The 19,603-nt window shown below is 39.4% G+C and overlaps 1 protein-coding gene across 2 annotated transcripts in view; it reads left to right on the forward strand.

Annotated features, from left to right (window-relative positions):
* Positions 1-19,603, forward strand: part of RAD54B (RAD54 homolog B) — a 61,789-nt gene that overhangs the window by 25,531 nt on the left and 16,655 nt on the right. For both annotated transcript variants that reach the window (XM_048939680.1, XM_048939681.1), the window contains exons 4-6: positions 13,871-14,071; positions 15,818-16,096; positions 18,877-19,039. In XM_048939680.1, coding sequence (XP_048795637.1) covers positions 13,871-14,071; positions 15,818-16,096; positions 18,877-19,039 — 643 coding nt within the window. The remainder of the gene's footprint in view (positions 1-13,870; positions 14,072-15,817; positions 16,097-18,876; positions 19,040-19,603) is intronic.

Consider the following 19,603-nt stretch of genomic DNA (forward strand, 5'->3'; position numbering starts at 1 on the left):
TGAACTGGAAGGCAAAGTAGATGCGTTGATTGTGGGTAGAGCATATTGCCCGTTATACTGCTGATAATGGAGGGCAAGGGATGCAGATGAATAAAGAAATAATAAAATGCACAGGCCTGGTCAGAACTGTCTCCCTCTAATCGTATTTCTGTGTTTGGTTGTTCTAGCTTTGTCTCTAATTTTGTTTGTGGAAGGCCTCTCATTCTAACTTGCAAGCATCTCTCATTCTGAGATCTCATGCATTTAGTTTTCTTTGCTCTCTGCCGTGTTTCTTTTTTATTTTATTTTATTTTATTTTATTTTATTTTATTTTATTTTATTTTATTTTATTTTATTTTATTTTATTTTATTTTTTGGGGGGGGTTGGGGAGGAGGATCTGTGGGGAAGATCTCTTGAATCCCGTAGTAGTTTGCTTGCTTCTTGTGCCTTGTCAGTGACATCAGTGCAGTGCATTGTGATGCTGACTCTGTTATGCCTCCCCATGCTGATGGATCTGTCTTTTTCTCACCCCACATCTGTTTCTCAGTATCAGGTTATCTGTCTGCGTCAGACTTTGCACTTCTCAGTGCCTGTTCTCAGGTTTTTTTATGTATTACCGATGCGGAGACGTGCACGTACAGCTGTGGCTAAGTCCTTCTGGACCTTAAAGTGCTATGAATTTTTACTGTTCCAGCAAATTATATTCCATTAGCATGTGTGAAAGGGATGGTTGGAAGCCCTTCCCTCCTTCACCCCCATTCTTATCCTTCTGTTCCCTTTGCTGTATCTGGCAGTGGCATTCCCTGTCTGCATGTTTACAAAGTACTGTGTACAAGCAGAGTAATTTTAGGCAAGGGCAAATTTCTACCATATGTTCATGTCCTTCTACTAAGTTAACTGAAATAAACAGGCTCTGGGAGTACTTTTTAATTCTCAACATCTAATGATTTTATTTTTTTAGGATTAGATGAAAAAACTACAACTGTGATAACCTTGTGATCACTGTGATAACATCTTGTGTAACTTTATCCGAGTAATTGTCTAATTATCAGTCTACACTCTTATCAACTGTTCCCTAATTATCTTTTCCTCTTCCCTCCCCCAAGCTCCTCCAGCATTGTCTTGTTGGCTGTGCTTGCCCTATATCAGAAGCATTACTGGGTAAAAATGGCAGAAAGGTGAGGTACTTCAAGACCAGCAGAGATTACTTTCAGCACATCTTGCACTCATATTCCTCTCTCCTAGCATTCTCCACCTCACTAGTTTCAACTGCTGTCTTTCATTTATATTTCCACCTATTTTCTTGCTTGGGAATGCATAGACTAGAGCTCAAATATTTTGTGTCCTTGTGATTTCCAATAGGCAGAGCTTTTATATTGCTTGTAATTATAAAAGAATTGTTTCTGAATAGGAGGAACAAATGGAGAATTGTGAGGCTCAATTTTGCTTTGACAAACTGTCTTTCCACAGTTCAAATATAACACATTTTCACAGGGTGATTGAATCTCATGTTGATGAAGTTCATAATATTGCCCAAGGCTAGAGAAGGAGATTGTAAACATAATTAGTTTTTTTCTTTTTCCTTTTTCTTGAAAATTATTTGTGCTCCAAACTGCATTATAGAAAGGTTAAACCTAACAGAACTTCACGTAAATTTACCCCAGGACATTCAGACGTTAAGCTATGGTGTTTTTAAAAGCTTAAAGGTAGAATTCTTGCGTCTGATACCTACAGTGCTAAAGTTGTTGAAAACATTAGTTGTGATTTCTTCATATATGGGGATGGATAAGGGACAGGGAATCCACAGCAGTGTGCATACATTGACTCTCTCCAGTGTTCTTGTCCTTCTCAAGTGCTGTGGGGTTGCATACCGTTTTATCCCTGTCATTGCATGGAATGATTTGCTGACCCATCCAAAGATTTCTGGGTGAACACGACACCTTGCCTGACCCTGTATTAGTCACACATGAGGAGTGTTGTTATTCCATGAGGAATTCCTTGAGGGGATTTTTATTCCATATTTAATCACCAGTTACTCTACATTACTTACGATTTCTGCTTGCTCTTCAGCAAAACTGCAGACTTGAATATCGTGCTTCAAATTGTACTTGATTTTCATCTTTAGTTAGCATAATCACAATAACAATAATAATTTAACAAAATACATCTAAAAAAGTATTTCTCTGGACTGTGATGCCCATCCATATGCTGTTGATGTCAAGGTCTGGTTTGGTCAAGGCTCAATCATTTTGTACACAGCATTCTGTGAGCTGCCATTTGCATACCATGCATGGCTTTGTGTGATCTTCGTCTGTACTGTTAGTGCTTTCTCAAATATGTCTCTTTTAACATTCAGAATTTCTGGGTACTTGAAATAAGTGAGTTTACAAATTGTCAGTTATCTTTTTAGATGTAATTGAACAGTGAAATGGTAGGACAAAGCCCTGATCTGATGTAGGGGTAGGGGAGAAGGGATTTTGTGCTGTTTGTGGTTAGTTACAGCAATGTTGTTTCTCCTGTGTTAAAATCTGTTGCAGTAATTTCAAGTTATAATGTTATTAATTGATGAAGAGATCATGCTAAAGAAAGTAATTTATCACAACTCAGTAGCAGTTTTAAAAGTGTTACTTAGTCCACTTGTAGCTACTGTTAACACAATTCCCTGGAGTTAATCTATGGTGTGTATCAGAAATACAGAATTAAAATGGGACATGCTATAGATCCGAAGTCCGTATAAATATTAGAATAAAATTGAATATTAGAATTAAAATATAGATATCAATAGCAGTTGCTATTACTGTTGATATATTCTGAATCATAATATGGCTGCCCAGGGAGGTGGTGGAGTCGCCGTCCCTGGCAGTGTTCAAGAGGCATCTGGATGATGTGCTGCGTGATATGGTTTAGTACCAGTGGTGGCAATGGTGATGAGGGGACGGTTGGACTGGATGATCTTATAGGTCGTTTCCAACCTTGTGATTCTATGATTTTATGATTCACTTTGGGGTGCATGTGTAAGCCAAAAAAATCAATTTTTGTTTGACTTGTGAACTCTGCGTGTTTCATCCAAGTGATGTTTGTGTTGTTTTTCATTGTAATCATAGAATATTAAGGTTGGAAAAGACTTCTGAGATCATCCAGTCCACCCCTCCACCTACCACCAATACTGCCCACTGAAGCATGTCCCTACATACTGTATCTACCCTTAAACACCTCCAAGGACAGTGACTCCACCACTACACTGGGCAGCCTTTTCTAACACCTCAACGCTCTTTCTGAGAATGAATTCTTCCTGATATTCAATCTGAATCTCCTATGGCACAACTTGAGGCCATCCTATCTCTGTTACCTGGGATAAGAGCCTGACCCCCACCTCACCACAACCTCATTTCAGCCAGTTGTGAAGAATGATAAGGTCTCCACTGAGCCTCCTCTCCTCCAGACTAAACAAACTCCATTCCCTCAGCTGTTCCCCATAAGATCTGTGCTCCAGAGCCTTCACAGCTTCATTGCCCCTCTCTGGATGTGCTCCAGGTCCTCCATGTCTTTCTTATAGTGGGGGGCCCAAAAAACTTGAGGCGAGGCCTCACCATAGTTAAGTACAGGGGGACAATATTGTAGATGGGCTTTGGCAGTAGTCTGTCTCAGTGGACTTCCATATAACACTGGTAGTGTCTACTTTCATTTTGGCCAAACCGTTTTATGCTGGGTTACCCCATCTCATGTGTGTGTGCTATAGCTTTTGTTTATGTTATCTCAAAGCAGCTCAGCTTTGTTTCTGTGAACCAACTTGTAGGCACAACTCATTGTTTTGTATTAAATTTTGATGATCCTTCCTTTGTAGCATTCTCGTTTCTCTGTGTTTTTGAAAAAGTACTGACATTTGGCATTAACATGGTCTGTGGCCATTCCTATAAAGGCTCTCTCCCATTTAGCTAATTCATAATTCATTAGCGAGCACAGATAGTGGTCATTTGCAGTAAGTCTTTAGTTACAGACCCTAATAAATGAACTTTTTTTCAGAGTCTGTCCTAGTTGGGCACAGTGAATTGTTGAGAGCCCAACAGTGATTTCTTAGCACAAATGAAAGCAAGATTTGTCTCCAGATTTGCCCAGCCATGCATTGACAGTGTAGTGAGTTTGATGAGGAGACAGTGTGGATTTTGAGTGCTTCGGCCCTTCTGGCAGGACAGCTCCAGAGTTATGGAACTGTTGAACCAAACAGCTTGTGGCTTGGCTCTTCTGTGAAGACTTCAAAACCAGCAATACACTGGAAAATATAATTTGTATTTATGTGGTTCAGAGTGCTGCACAGTGGGTGTGCAGACGAAGGCTGAATTAAGCTTGCTTAGGGAATTTAGCCACTGTTGTTTGTTATAATTATTTCTGATAGATAAAATTCTTTCCTTTCAGAAGAGTTTTTATATAACTGTTATATAACTGTGCATGCTAATTTACTGCAGTTTAGTTTTGAAAATCCTGAATCAAATTCTAAGATGGTACTAGAGATGTTTCTCAACAGAAGTGTATTTTGGTGGTTTTGGATAGGTTACCTCTGAAGATGTAATGGGCAGCTGTAAAGATTGTTTTCAGGTGAAATATAGCAGAGATTAAGTCAGTCATTTGTCTGTCTCATCCTTTTCTATGCGCATGTACATCTGTACCTGCACACTTACACATACTCCATATGGTAGTTTGATAAGAAGAGCTGAGTTGTGTGTGCTGCAGGGGCTGAACATCATACAGGTGACATCAAGGGCCAGAGGAGTCTCTTGGGAATAGCAAGTGGGCCGTGTGCTGATGAAAGCTGCCACGTATCCATGCATTTTAGTTGGCTGAGCAGTCAGTTTAGGACCATAACCAGACAGGGTGAAACAAAGCGGGTTCTGTCAAAGGCATGCTGAATTTATGGCTCCATTATAGAATCATCTTATTAATTTGCACTGGAACTTCTAGGCGTGTTCAATTTTCTTACACCAAGAAGTGGCAAGGCAGCACAGTAAGTACCACATACCTCCAAACAGGAAAAATTTCTCCTCTCCTCCTTCATTTTCCCTTTTATTTTTGCTTTTCTTGTAAGAATTACAAATAAAGCCTTAAGTTTTTATGCCTTGGCCATAAATATTACTTTTCTGCTCGGCCTATTGAATGGATTACATTTATGTAAATCAAAGTTATATAACTTGATTTGGAAAGATTACTCTTTCCTCTTCCAAAGATTTCGTCAGCCATTCTGTAAGTAATCACTGCTGCATAACACACGAGAACGCTCAAAAACATGACTCATCCTTTGTGTGCCTCTTTCCAGGGTAACGTCATAAATTTTAAACAGCCTTGTTTAAATAATTTAGATAGGAATATATTATGTTTCATGGTTATTACAGGGAATGTAAGTTTTGTTCGTTATTTTAAAGACTCGTTGTTATAATCCATGAAAATCAAAGATGGCCAGTAACAAACACAAACGGTAGCTGAAAAATGTTTTACCTTTTAATATGTGCTAAAATAGATGTGAATATTAAGTATACATAATTGTAATAAATCCCTCTCTCCCTGCTTTCTGCTTCCTACATATCTAAAAGCCTTTAGATGTTATTAATGAAATATTATAGATCAGAAAGACAGTTTTAATTTCAATAAAAACCTCAGAGGCAATAGGAAGTGTTTAGAGAATGCAGGACTGTACATTTTCAAAGTCCCACATACTTTTTGTTGTTGTTGTTTTGTTTAGTTTTTTTTTTTTAAAGAGCCTTTAGTTGATTAATGTAAACTTTCAGTGTGGATAGGAACAGTAGGAGGAGTAGTAAACACTGAACTTGGATGGCATTTGAATGTTTCCAGTATTTTACTGAGCTGATTTGGCTTGCTGCACCGTATGATGCCTGCAGCATTTCAGAATTCTCAATGATGCTGCTTTTTTTCCTTTGATAATAGGACTTGCACATCTATTTCTGTGGACATGACAGAAGCTTCAGCTTAGTTCATTAAATTTTTACAGTGGAAGCTGGAGTCAGTTGGATTTTTAGACAGTTGAGAGGCTTAAGAAGAATAATTTTCTATCATGAAGCTATAATTTTCAAAGTATAAGCTTTCCTCCTCCTCTGCAGCTGATACCCTTAAGAACTAAAAGTTTCATTAAATGGTGATGAGGCAAATGTTCCTCATTGTTCAAATTAAGTACACCTCTCATTTCTTTTATTGTTTACAGAAAATTCCAGTTGCAAAGGAAAACTAAGGTTACAAATTCAGGTATCAAAAGTACTCAGACTGTTTACAGCTTCTTGTGCCTTGTGATTAATTGCAAGATCGTATATTCTCTTTCTATTGGCTTCCTTGCCAGTTTTAGTTTAAAGAATGGACTGTGTCCACTCAGTGAACAACTATTCCGTGTTTTCCTTCCTCCTTTTTGGTCAGCTATAGCCTTAATGCCATGATTTCATCACGCTATGTTATTTAATTTCCTGATTTTTTTTTCCTCTGGTGCCCATTACAATAGCTGCTGAGCGCGTGGCGAATGTACCTGTGTTCCACAGTGGCATTGAGAGATGAAAGTTTGCAGTTATCTCTGCTTTCTAGGAGATAAACTGGGAAGTGTGGCACAGAGAGAGTAAGATCAAAAAGCTCCATTAATACTGAAGGTGTATTTTGAATCAACTAGGACTGTGTTATCTAAGAGCTTCCGTATACTGTACAGTAAGTGGGGTATGGATGGATGGAGAGCAGCCACACAGAGAAGGACATGGGTGTTCCAGTGGATGAAAAGTTTGATATGAGCCAGCAGTGTGTGCTTCTAGCCCAGAAAGCCAATTGTATCCTGGGCTGCATCAACAGAGAGATGGCCAGCAGGGTGAGGGAGGTGATTGTCCCCATCTGCTCTGCTCTTGTGAGGCCCCAGCTGGAAAACTGCTGGAAAACTGTCCAGGTCTGGGGCCCCTGGTGCAAGAAAGATGAGGCACTTTTGGAGCGAGCCCAGAGGAGACCACAAGGAAGGCCAGAAGGCTGCAGCACCTCTTCTCTGAAGACAGGCTGAAAGATGTTCAGCCTGGAGAAGTGAAGGCTCTGGGAAGACCTCACTGTGACCTGCAGTACCTACTGGGGTCTGTAGGAAAGACTGGGAGGGACTTTTTACAAGGGTGTGTAGTGATAGGACAAAGGATAATGGCTTTGAAATAAAATATGGTAGATTCAGATTAGATAAAGGGAAGAAATTATTCGCTGTAAGGGTGGTGAAGCACTGTTTAGAGAAGCTGTGGGTGCCCCATCCTTGGAGTTGTTTAGGACCAGGTTGGAGGAGGTGCTAGGCATCCTGAGCTGGTGGGTGCCTTCCAACCCAAACTGTTCAATGGTTCTATGATTCTATAGCTAATCTGTTAAAACCACAACTTCCAGTTGCCTCTGTGCACAGTGTTCAGTGTTAGTACAAATGAAACTGAATCTCAAATCAAACGCTCAGGCAAATGTCTGCTGCTGAAAAGTTTAAGGTTAAATGATTTTCTTACACCACAAAGGAACGCTGGAAACCAATGCAAGTGGTATCCTGTTACCAAAGGCACTATTAAGTTTATCTTACCTTAAAACTATTCACATAAAATAAGTTGGTTTTTGAGAGGGTAGAGAGTAGGATAGTTTGGCACCACAGGGGTTATAGTTACTATTCTTTGGGCTTTTAGAGCAAATTAACATTTCTAAATTGATTTTTCCATATCATTTAATGTTTTTAGCTGAGTAAGGCAGACCAAGTTGAAACTCTAATCTTTACCCTTTGAGGTAAGAAATTGAATGATTTCATTAAAAGACTGCTGCATTCAGTGTAGACCATTATTACAGCGTCATGCAGTGTTTTGCCCAGTGAGCTTTGCACTTTTGTTAACAACAAACAAGATGAAAGACTGAAAAAGGTTCAAGCTGAAGAACAGAAAGTACCAAGGGGTCTTGAATGTGAATGGCAAGACAATCCAAGCCTTAGCTTTTCTTTGGTCTACACTGCCTCAGCCATTACCAATCATCTGCCTGACTCCATGAGTCCTAAACTCAGAATTGATGGTCTCATGTGATATGATCTGTCAAATGGATCCAGGTCACTGAAACCGAAATCATACTAGAAGGATGAGGGAAATGATGTGGGCCCTTTTTATCAGGAGGTGAATTGATCTGAGTGCCCTTACATCTTTGTATCACCATTTCAACTCAGGGCTCACCTGCTTGCCATCTCTTATGTTGCAATACTCTGTTGTCCTTGGCTGTTTTCTCCACTGTAAGTTTTTCCTTTATTTTCCCTGACAGCTTCTGTTCTCATCCTCCTCCTCATAGGTCTTTCCTTGATTTCCCTTGGTGGCTTCCAGCAAGCCATGTGGTTTTACTGAACCTTGAATTTTGAAGGACAGAGACGAGGTGCAATAAGCTTTCCTTTCTGGTAGCACACTTTCTTTTCAGGCTTCTTCTCCAAGGAGCACTTCCACATATCTGCTCATTATCCCTACTGCCTTGTTTTCCTGTTCGTCTCAGCAAGGGAGATACTGTCTCTGATTGAGAAGAACAAATTCCCTGCTGGCGTGTTTGGAAGGGACACAGTTTTGGTCCAAGCAGTGAGAGCTGTGACTACAGAGGAAGTTATTCTCAGCCTCAGTTAGAGCATGTCCACTGTGTAATCCTCAGGAAATTAAGTTACACAAAATGTGCAAAGTGCGTTTATTTTCAAGAGCTTTAAGCTCTCAGGGATGGAAAAAGTTTTGGCCTGGCCAAAAACAAAAAAGAAACACTGCCTTCTCCCCTGATCCCTAGATTCTTCTCCAGAGCATTGAGTTAATAGAAATTCTACAAGGAATAGTATTTATTCTGATTAAAATTGCATTAATCTCTGGTTTTTGTTCTCATAAAACAGTATTTTATGGTCAGTGTTTGAGCATTTGTATTTTTATTTAAAAATAAATCTGGATGTAAAACAATGATGTGTTTTTTAAAGAAAATATTCCTGTTTGCAATAACGTTCTTTAGGTGAGTTAATTTTCACATTCAACAAGCTCATTCCGTTCTATGAAATAGATAAAAGTAGCAAAAAATAAACTGTCTGTGCTTTAGCTTTTAAAACAAACAAAAAAAATCTTAGAAAGTCTCACGTCAAGAAATGTCCTGCATTCTTTAGTGCTGATGAAATTATTAAAATTAGACTTTTCTCTGTCAGGATTTCAATCCCCACAGCTCATCCACAGAACTTAAATACTGATAGCACTATGGGCTTCTCTGGTAATGGTGGCTTCATTTTGGCAGCAATGCTGATGTGTGCAGGACAAATTCTGTGTTACACATTTTGTGTTTAAAATAGGGGCGTGAAGCACTGGATTGTAATCAGGCAACTCAGATGTGATCCCATTGTCATTGATTCCTATGATAAAAAGGCAAGTCTGCTCAAATCTTCATGGCTGCACCCCCATAAAATGTCTCATAGAAGCTCTGTGAGAAGACCTAATGACGTATTTTTCTATCTTCAAGGCACAGTAATATGCATTTACATGTTAGCTTAATATTAAAGATATCATTAGACTGAAATTGCTTTGCAATGAACAATGATGCTATCTCTGTCTAACATTTCTTTAAACATTCCTGGGATATCTTAGAAATGTTTAACACAGATATTTCATATAGAGCAAGATGCTTAACTTCTGTGTACACTTCTGCTCTCTCAGCTTTGTAAAACACCTCTGCTCAGAAGACAGGGCCAACGTTGGATCTGCAGAGCAGGTGGATGACATGTATGCAGAGAGGTGGCTGCAGAGACTACGGGTAGACACTGTCGTTGCGTTTCAGCTGTGATTCAGAGGCCAAATCTCCTTTTATCTCAGTCCAGATTTTTGGCTCTGCCTGTCCCTTTCTCTCTCTCTCTCTCTCTCTCTTATTTTTTTTTAATAATTTATTCTTTTGTATTGTAAAATACAACTTGAACCAATGTTGTTTTCTTTAAGCTCCAGTTTTTGCATTCTGACAATGTGTTTTTGTTTAAGAGGCTCAGTCACAGTGTGAAAGTCCAGGTGCGGAACTGATAAGCAACTTGACAGATCCCATGGTTCCAAAACCACTTCAGCTTAACAGTGGCAGCTGCAAGGAAAGAGACCGTCTCCTTGTTGAGAACCACGTTTCCCTCTCCTTGTATTGACTTTGGTTGCTCATGTGATTCATCGATCCATGTGCCCTGGCTGCTCAGCTGCTAAGCTGCTGGACGAGCAGCAGTGTGGGAGCAGGGAGGAGGAGGAGGCTCACGGGTTTTGGCAGCAGCCTGCAGTTAGACGGGGTTAAGCCATCCATTAAACCACACCTCGGGCTCAGGGTCTGGTGTGCTGTTCACTGGAGCATGCCAAGCTCCTTACAATGCACAGTTACACGGCTGCCAGCCACACTGCAAAGGCTCCTCAAAATGCACGCTGATTTACATTTTGTGGTGTTTGATAATGCAGCTTTCTCAGCTCACTGGGAGTAACCCAGTACATTTAATCGATAGGTTTTCTTCAATTCCTGCCCTACAGAAACTGGTTAAGCTGGTTTGCCATTGGAATGCTCCCCCCATTCCCTTTCCTGGATCCTGTCCCGTTTTCTGTAAATCATCACCTCCTTGAAGGTGGCTGAAGCTGTTTCTCATATCGAGTAAGCAGTAGTTTATATCTTGAAACTTAATCCGTTGCTTTCCAGCCAGGTATGTTCCTGTTTGTGAAAGATTTTAAAGCCTTATCACCCAAGGTTTTAAGATTCCCAAGCCCTTCACTGTGGGAGGACAGATTTGTCATTTGCTGTGTTTTCTTGCGCTCCCTGGGAGGCAGTTAGCCATTTGGGAGGGAGATGCATGGGCATGATTTCCTGATCTTCCTCTTAGTCTGGCATACACAGAGTTCCTGTTATTTATTATTCTCATCCCAACTCATTAACAGTGCAGTGCAGAACTGAAACGTGCAGTCAGGATCTCAGCAAAACCAGCTCTAAGGTGGTGCCTACCATCAGCAGGCAGCAAGGTTTTGGCTGCAGAGAAAGAAAAAGACCTTAACACTGTTATCTGAAACTCTACTGTAGTTACAGGTAAAAGGAGAATACATTATGTGGCACTGACTGAAACAAATCATTATTGGGTCTTGTTATAAACAGAAATTACAGTAAGTTAAAGAAAAATTGAGGGAAGAAACCTGAGCATCACATTCTGTTCATTTTCAGTTTTTCAGTAGGAACATGGTAGTATTATATGGAATACTGGCATCCAGTTTGCTGCTCACTGAGGGCAGTTTGCTTTAGAAATCCGTCTCTCCAAAAATCAGCTACAAAATGCTAGCAGTTTCCAATACTATTTTAAAATTATTCTTCTGTTATTATTTTTACATAAAGTGGGGCTAAGAAGACTTTGAGGAATTGTTTGGACCTGAAAGTTAATCTATTAGTGATTCGTATAACAACAAACAGGACTCCCTGAGTATAAGAGCACTGACCGTAAAACAGATCTTAGGGATCACCAAACTCATATGGGAAGTCAATGGAGGAGACCAGGAATCACAGAATCACAGAATTGTAGGGGTTGGAAGGGACCTCCAGAGATCATCGAGTCCAACCCCCTGCCAAAGCAGGTTCCCTACAGCAAGTCGCACAGGTAGGCATCCAGGCAGGTCTTGAACATCTCCAGAGAAGGAGACTCCACCACCTCCCTGGGCAGCCTGTTCCAGTGCTCCGTCACCTCACTGTAAAGAAGTTCTTGCGCACATTCATGCGGAACTTCCTGTGCTGTAGCTTGTGTCTGTTTCCCCTTGTCCTGTCTCCACATACCACTGAAAAGAGTCCGGCCTCACCACTACGGCCCCCACACGTCAGGTATTTATAAACCTGGATTAGATCCCCTCTCAGTTGTCTTTTCTCAAGGCTGAACAGACCCAGTTCACTCAGTCTTTCCTCATAGGGGAGATGCTCCAGGCCCTTCACCATCTTTGTGGCCCTCCGCTGGATTCTTTCCAAGAGATCCCTGTCTTTTTTGTACTGGGGAGCCCAGAACTGGACGCAGTACTCCAGATGAGGCCTTACCAGGGCAGAGAGGGAGGATCACCTCCCTCGACCTGCTGGATGCGCTCTTTTTAGTGCACCCCAGAGTGCCATTGGCCTTTTTGGCCACGAGGGCACACTGCAGGAGGTCATTTCTGGTTGTGAATGAGTGTCCCTCAAAAGAGAAGAAAGTTCTGCAACAAAATCTCCTTCATTCCTACAGTAACTTATATTAAATCTTTAAATGATGACAGGAATAGCAGTTGCTGATTAAAATACGAGAAGCGGTTTGAAAAACAGAGAAAACTGTCTTGCATTTCTTTTGTTGAATCAATTGATGTATAGAAGCTTAAAGCAGAGTCAAATATCTTTTATTTTTAGCACAGTAACAGTTTTCTCTTTCTCCCTCTCTATCCATTGCTCCTCGAAATCATATTTCTTGTGATTGCTGAAGATCCAGTAAAACCCTTACACCTTTTTGCAAAACTGCAAGGATTTGTTCTTGCTCTCTGGCTCATTCCCCAGGTTCCATCTAAGTGGATCCCTGCCCGCTGTGCCTGTACCCGGTAGCTGCTCTGTTACCCCTTGGAGGTGGGCACCTGTCACAAGAGATAGCACAGATGCTGGCTAATGCCCTGAAAAACAATTTTTCATTTAGATAGCACTTTTAAAATATCAAAAATTGCACACTCATTTAGGCATATAACATGCTAGTGTTTCTCAGTTTTAAGAAGACGTAGGATTGTTGTTATGTTGTTGCCTCTATTTATTGTGAATTTGCCTCGTTACAGTTAAGTTGCCTCATTTTTATTGTAAGCAACCCTCTGCTCTTGCCGTCTTTCCTTTAAACACCAGCACACTTGGAAACTGTGGAAAGGTTAGTCTGTGGCATAAGCACTTTTTCGTAACAGATTTCTGTAGTGTTCAATCCCAGATGGAATCAAAGGAGCAAACCGATTTAAGCCTTTAACCAGCATGCAGGGGTATTTTAATGAAAATTAGTCTGATTCTCTCTTTGAAGCTGTGCATGTGCTGAAAAGGAATGCTGCAGATATTCCTTTAGATAATGCTGAGGACTTATCTGCCATTACTCGGCTCATGTCAGATAGCTAACTCCTGGAAGCATGCATTTATTCTTAATCGATATTATGATCAACTGCTGTCAGTTCTATTATAATTTCTTAACCTTATTAAGCTAAACATGTTGTATTAGCTTTTATATTTCTGTTGCTTAGAATGAGTTAACTGCTGACAAATCAAAGTCAGCCTGAGCATGGTAACAGCGTTTGGGTTGCTGCATGCTCAAGACACGGTCTGTTTCAACACTTACATAATCATTTACATTTAAAGAGAATGAGGAAAGCAGTTGAAGTAATCTCTTGCATTATTAGTTACAGCTACTCTGCACCTTAGTACTAATGACTTCAGCTTCAGACCTGTGTACTGGTCTCCTTTATTTCCTGTCATGAATCTTGTATTCCTGCCCTTGTTTCCAGAACGCTGCCCAGCACCACTTCATCAGGACGGGTCATTTTCTCCCATTCTTGTTTCCCTTTTTTTTTTTTTTTTTTTTTTTCCAGCCTTTCCTTTTATTCTTTCTACACAGTTATCATCCATTCTGACAAATCAGGATCTCTCTGAGTAACACACCAAGAAATGTCCTTTTCCAGAAAGCACATACTTTCCAAAACCAATTTAATGGTTCTTATTTCAGGATGAGTCCTTATGTGCTATTCTGTCTCAGTCCATACTTAACATAAACAGCCCAGGAGAGGAAGCATGCCACTTCATTTATGTAAGATGAAATGCATTTGTTTGAAATGGAAATGAATATACGCTTCATCAAGAGAACTTGAGATATCCTTTGTTGTTTTATTTCCCTTTTAGATGCAATGTATTTGCCAACATCAGGGATGGCAAAGGAAGCAGCAGCGCAGGAAGAACCTGACTGCCTCACAAAGTATTTCAGTGTTATGTGGTGTAAGGCATCAAAGAAGAAGCACAAGAAGTGGGAAGGGGATGCTATTCTTATAACAAAAGGAAAGTCAGTAATATTGAAAGACATGGAAGGCAAAGACATTGGCAGAGGTACTGTACATTTGCATGTGTGTGTAAGTGAACTGCTGGCTTAAAATTAATATGCTTTGAATAACAGAGAAAAACTTCTTAGGTATTTTAGAGTTCTCAGTACTGAAGTTGAACGCAGGATGAGAAAAGATTAGGTTTTTTTTATTGAGGGAGATGGAAAGAAAGCTTTTTGTTTCTTACATATAAAGCAGATGCATGGGGGAGTCTGTAGCAGGCTGTGTAACATTCTTCACAGAAGCACCAAATGGTAGTCCAAGGAGAGGATCTGGAAATGGGGCTGTAGTAATTCAGCAGAGATGCTAAATAAGGCAGGAGTTGATTTTGGTTGCTCTCGTACTGCACTGGAGAAAGTGTGAGAATTAAAAAGGTAGACAAGTAAGTTTCTTGTGGATGTTCCAGCCAGTAGTATGGGAACTGGGAATGTCTGAGGTTGGATCTGTACTTTCCATCCAATGAAGCAGCTAAAACTATTGTCTTTGTCAGAAAGACGAACAACAGCAACATTTTCCAGCCACAGTCAACTGTGTAGCAATTTTTAATCTTGCAGTTTTAGCAGCAGCTGCTGCTGTAAGACACAGTTTGGGTTGTTATCAGAGTTAAAAATAAGACTTGCAAACTGTAGGCTGCAATCAATTTGAGATAGTATTTTTTACTGAAAGAAAAGCAAGAATTAGCATTGCTAACTAAGCCAAACATATTTAGTAAGGAATTTGGATTGGACAGTGTTGCTACAAAATATAATTTGATTAAATTTGGGGCTGACTTGGCTCCTTTGCTCTTTTAATTACAATCATGACATTGTGAGCCTTGTTAGGACCATGCAGTTTTAAGTCAGTGACTTAGAAGTTAATTCAAATTCAGCCATAGCGAAGCGATGTATGTACAGACTTGCTTGGGTTTGAAAAAGGCAGAGAGAAAGAGAGCAATGCCTGGAATGCATCAGCCACCACCCTGTTGTGTCTTCTTGAATTAGCAGAAAACACAATAGGAAAACAAATATTCTGATTCCCAATGCTAAAGTTTTTTTTGTGTTTATTTGTGTCAGGAAGCACAGCAGTACCAACGTCACTGGTGCTGATCTGCTTTCCATGTTCATGGATTCTAAGAAAAACATAAATTCACCAATTTAAGCAGTGTAATTTTAAAATTTCTTCCATTATTCTACAGGCAGTCTGAGTGAGGGGTAGTGGTTTTTACCTCCAAAATTGCATTTAACACTAGCAGTTTTACAGTGAATGTGAATGAGCATCCAGAATTACTATTTTTAAATGGAAAAAAGGAGTAAAAGGAAGCTTTTGGTTTATTTTTTACTTAGGCATACCAGAGCAGGATTTAAGAAGGAATATGGAAACCTAAAAACAGCATTGGCTTAGCTTGTTTTTAAGGCTAGACAGCAGAACTTCTTGCTCTTCTTCTCTGCAAGTGTCCTAAATTCTTAATAGTATATTACTAAGAATCTAGGAAGCTCTCTCTATTAGTCTGCTGTGTGTTATGGAAATAATTATTTCAGGGAGCTGCATAAACATTTTAGCTTTGTGGATTCACTTTTTGTCTTTCTTAAGTTCACATCTACCCTTAAAGCCTGTCCTGACTTAGAATTAAGCTTTTCAGACTGGAATTCAAATGATCTTGCATGAAGATAGACCTGTTGACAGTTTTATGTATCCTTCATGCAGATAAATAGTGATGTTAAGGAAGTAGTATTTGCTGTGTTGTCCTAATTCCTAAATTTTGATCTTTTTTTAGGTACTGGATATAAATCTAAAGAGTTAGACAGTCTTGAGGAAGGTCAAACACTGATGATTGGAGGAAAAGAAATTGAAGTGATGGGTGTAATTTCAGCAGATGACTTCAGCAGTGGCAGGTGTTTTCAGACTGGAATAGCGACTCATGACACTGCTTTACCTCAGACTACCATGAAACCATTCTGTAAGCCAATCAAAAGTGCCTGCCAGCCCAGTACTAAAGAGAATATCCTCCTCAGTTCTCAGAGCCGCAAACCTCGTCACAATCCAAATGATGCTAGTAAGGTTCAAAGTTTTAAGCTTATTTAAGCACCCTTTGGCTCTCAGGAAAGTTGAATGTGTAACCAAAATTTTCACATATTACTGAAGTATTTCTGAAATACAGTAGTCGTTTTTCTGTCAACAAAACGTTAGGATTTTATCATGTAGATATATACATTCTATCACGTAGAATGCTCTGCAGTGCATCACTTTTGCTCACAGATGTTACAGATGGCTGTAGATGCAAGTGGTTTCTGAGTGGTTTCTTCTGTAGAAGTGGTTTCTGAGAGTTCTGCCAAGAAAAATGTGTATGTCGTTCAGAGAAACAATCTGACGTACACTAGAAGTTCTAGATGAGTTCCAGCTTCCCAGTGGGGTCAGTAATAGAGCAGTTAAGCCAAATGCAGATAACTGCTCCTGATGGTGCTTGATCCTTAACAGCCAGTGAGTGTAACTTTACTGCACCAAACTTGACCAGATATGTTTTGGAATAAAAGTTTTGTTACATCATGCTAGAACTGCCCTGTACTGAAGAATCATGAGTTCTTAAATTACGTAGGTTACTCTGAAAGTAATGTCTCCTATTTATTTCCATGGAAACTACAACAGATACAAAGAACGTAACACTATTAGACAAAGCAAACTATGAGCTACAGAATACTATTTTTCAGTGGAGTCACCACCATTAGCCATGCATTTTTGCCAGCAATGAATCATAGCCTGCGTGCCACACTCGTAAAAATCTGTATGGCTATCCAGAGCATGACTTGTCTTTCACATTGCTGTTGTCACTGTTCAGATGTACCACTCACCACCTCACTGTGCTAACACCCACTGTTTAGTCTCCACAGAAGTTCAACAAGTGTCAGTGAAGGTCTGTGGGTGCAATTTTTTTCCACATGGAGGAATTCAGGTGCACATCTTTGCTTCATATGCGCTTCAGTGTCAGATGCTGTTTTGTCAGACTGCCCCTCTGCTGCCGTCTGTTGCATGGCAACAAGATGTGGCGGAATATTGGTGGGAAGTCTCAATCTCTGCTGCCATACCAGCAACATCTGCTTCTGACATCGTGGGGCAACATAGTAAAATAGGAGGCATTACTTTCAGAGCAGGCCTTGTGCTGATGGCTTTATCTTTCAGATGAAAGAGGAAGATGATTTAAAAGAAATATTATTAAATAAAGAGTTGTTCTACGTTTTTATTATAGCTCTATCCCGCTTTTTACCTCAAATCTTGACAAAACTGCTACTTAACAACTATGTAAATAAACAATGATATCTTGATTATATGATAATTGGTGATATCATTGGCACTTGGGTAAGAGCAAACTCATTAGCACTTGTCTTCTAGTTTGAATTCATCTTGGTTTTGTTGGGTCTAATGAGGCATCTTCTGCATTTTTATAACAATTCTGCATTAGCTTTCTAATCTAAAATCTAGCAAAGAGCTGACATATTCTGTACTCAAATGAGTTCTCTCTGATACAGAGAACTCTCAAGACATCAGTAGATTGGACTCACATGTTAGTGATGCTCAACCTTGGAGAATCATATCATTTATGTAATGCCTTGGTGCATAATCTCTTTCAGAAGTACTGGAGGTATTTTCCTAGACTAGGGCTTTGTGATGGGAGCATTCAGAAGTTTTCACGTTGATGTCAATGAAAATACTTGATTAAAAAGCAGCTTCCTCAAAATAGAATGCTGCTTATCTGTGTGCTCAACAGAACAGACTACATTGACAAAGACATGACATCATGTCTTTCATGTATGATTTCTAAGATTTAGCCCATAACTCATCTAAATCTTTCCCATATTTGAGGCAGCAAAATTTTGACAGATATTTTCATCACCTTGGGCTTTTATATACATCCAGATGTAATTTGGTGTAATCCATCAGAACTCTGCCTTTTGTCAGTAGGAAACAAAATCCCTCCGAGTGATTCAAGTCTTCAACAGATCTATTCCCATGAATAAATTATCAATATAGGTCTACTCTAGCAACATAAAAATATTAGAAGCTGTAAATTGCTTTCTCATTCTGTCTTCTGACAATACAACTTGTCAGTGAGACTTTGTAGCATCAATATCAGCAACTGTGTATGGACATCGTCTAGCAAAGTAATGCCATCAGAGTCTGTAAACAAATTATGGCAAGCAAAACTGTTATTCAGATGTAGCCAAAGGATATAGCTTCATGCTCTGTTTGCCTCTGTATGACTTCAAACCTGTCAACTTTTTGTGTTTATGCACTGTGGCAGCCTTTGTCAGCTCACTCTCATTCTTCCTCTCTATTTTGGCAAATCGTCTTATCTCTCTCTGTTTCTCAGACAAAATAGTCTTTTTGGACTACAGAAATCTGGGCTACAAGAATATCTCCTTGAAATGTAAAGTTTAGTCTTTCTGGGGGTCATTGTTTTCTTAAACTTTCCTTTCAGAAGCCCTTTAGAACTTCTTCTGATTTAACTCTGTGTATTCAAAGTCCTCATGCTGCATTTGTTAGGTAGGCAGTTTCATCTCCTGAAACAATGCTCAGAGTGCTCACTTTGTCACCATTGCATTTGAGAAAAGTGCAAACTATTTTGGACACCTCTGTAAAAGGATTTTTATTTTGGAGGCTATCTAGATACTTTGTTGGTAAATGCATTTTCTGTCTGAAAAAGGTCAATATGTTAACCAGTGTTTTCAGCGGTCATCACATTATTGATTTTTTGCTGTAGCTGAGTTAAAGGAATAATACCATTTGCTAACAGACTGAGAGAATTTTAGAGCAATATTTGCATATGTTTTGTACTTCAAGATTCTCTAGTTATGCCAAGACCAAATGCAAGTCATCAGTGCATGTTCAACAAGGCTGGTTTACCCGTGGTGGATGTAGTGGTGGATCCTTACGTTGCAAATAATCTCCGACCACATCAGAGAGAAGGAATTGTATTTCTATATGAATGTGTAATGGGAATGAGGTAAGAACATAATTATCCTTTTGGCTTTCAGTGCCTATAATATTATCATGTTCCATCTTAAAAAATTAGACAATTCGAAGGGGAGCATTTGAAAAATTGATCAGTTAATTAATATTAATTATCTTTCTCCAGTAAAGATTGCACAGGTTTTCTTCTGACCTTTGTGAAGCATTGTGATTGCTGTGACTTTGCCAGATGCTAGTACAGCAAAGGGCCTGTCAGTTCTGTTGAAAATACATCTTCTAAACCCATCTGACTCATGCTAAATCACACCACTTTCTGGGGTTTATAATTCATTTATTATATATATTTATATATAAATTATATATATATAATTGTATGATCTATAGATGATCAGATAGATCATATCATATAGATAGTCATATATGAACTATAGTTTTGTCCTTTGGAATAGAGAAGCTGAGGAAGTATTTACAGCAAAAGTAAGAGAAGGTATATACAAGCATGTTACATGTTATATTTTAAATTCTAGAAGGAGATTTAAGCTATTTGATTTTGGAAGTCTAGTGCATTAATCCAGAAAATGAGGAATTTCACTCTAAG

The sequence above is a fragment of the Lagopus muta genome, chromosome 3 (assembly GCF_023343835.1).
Source record: "Lagopus muta isolate bLagMut1 chromosome 3, bLagMut1 primary, whole genome shotgun sequence".
NCBI classification, from domain to species: Eukaryota; Metazoa; Chordata; class Aves; order Galliformes; family Phasianidae; genus Lagopus; species Lagopus muta.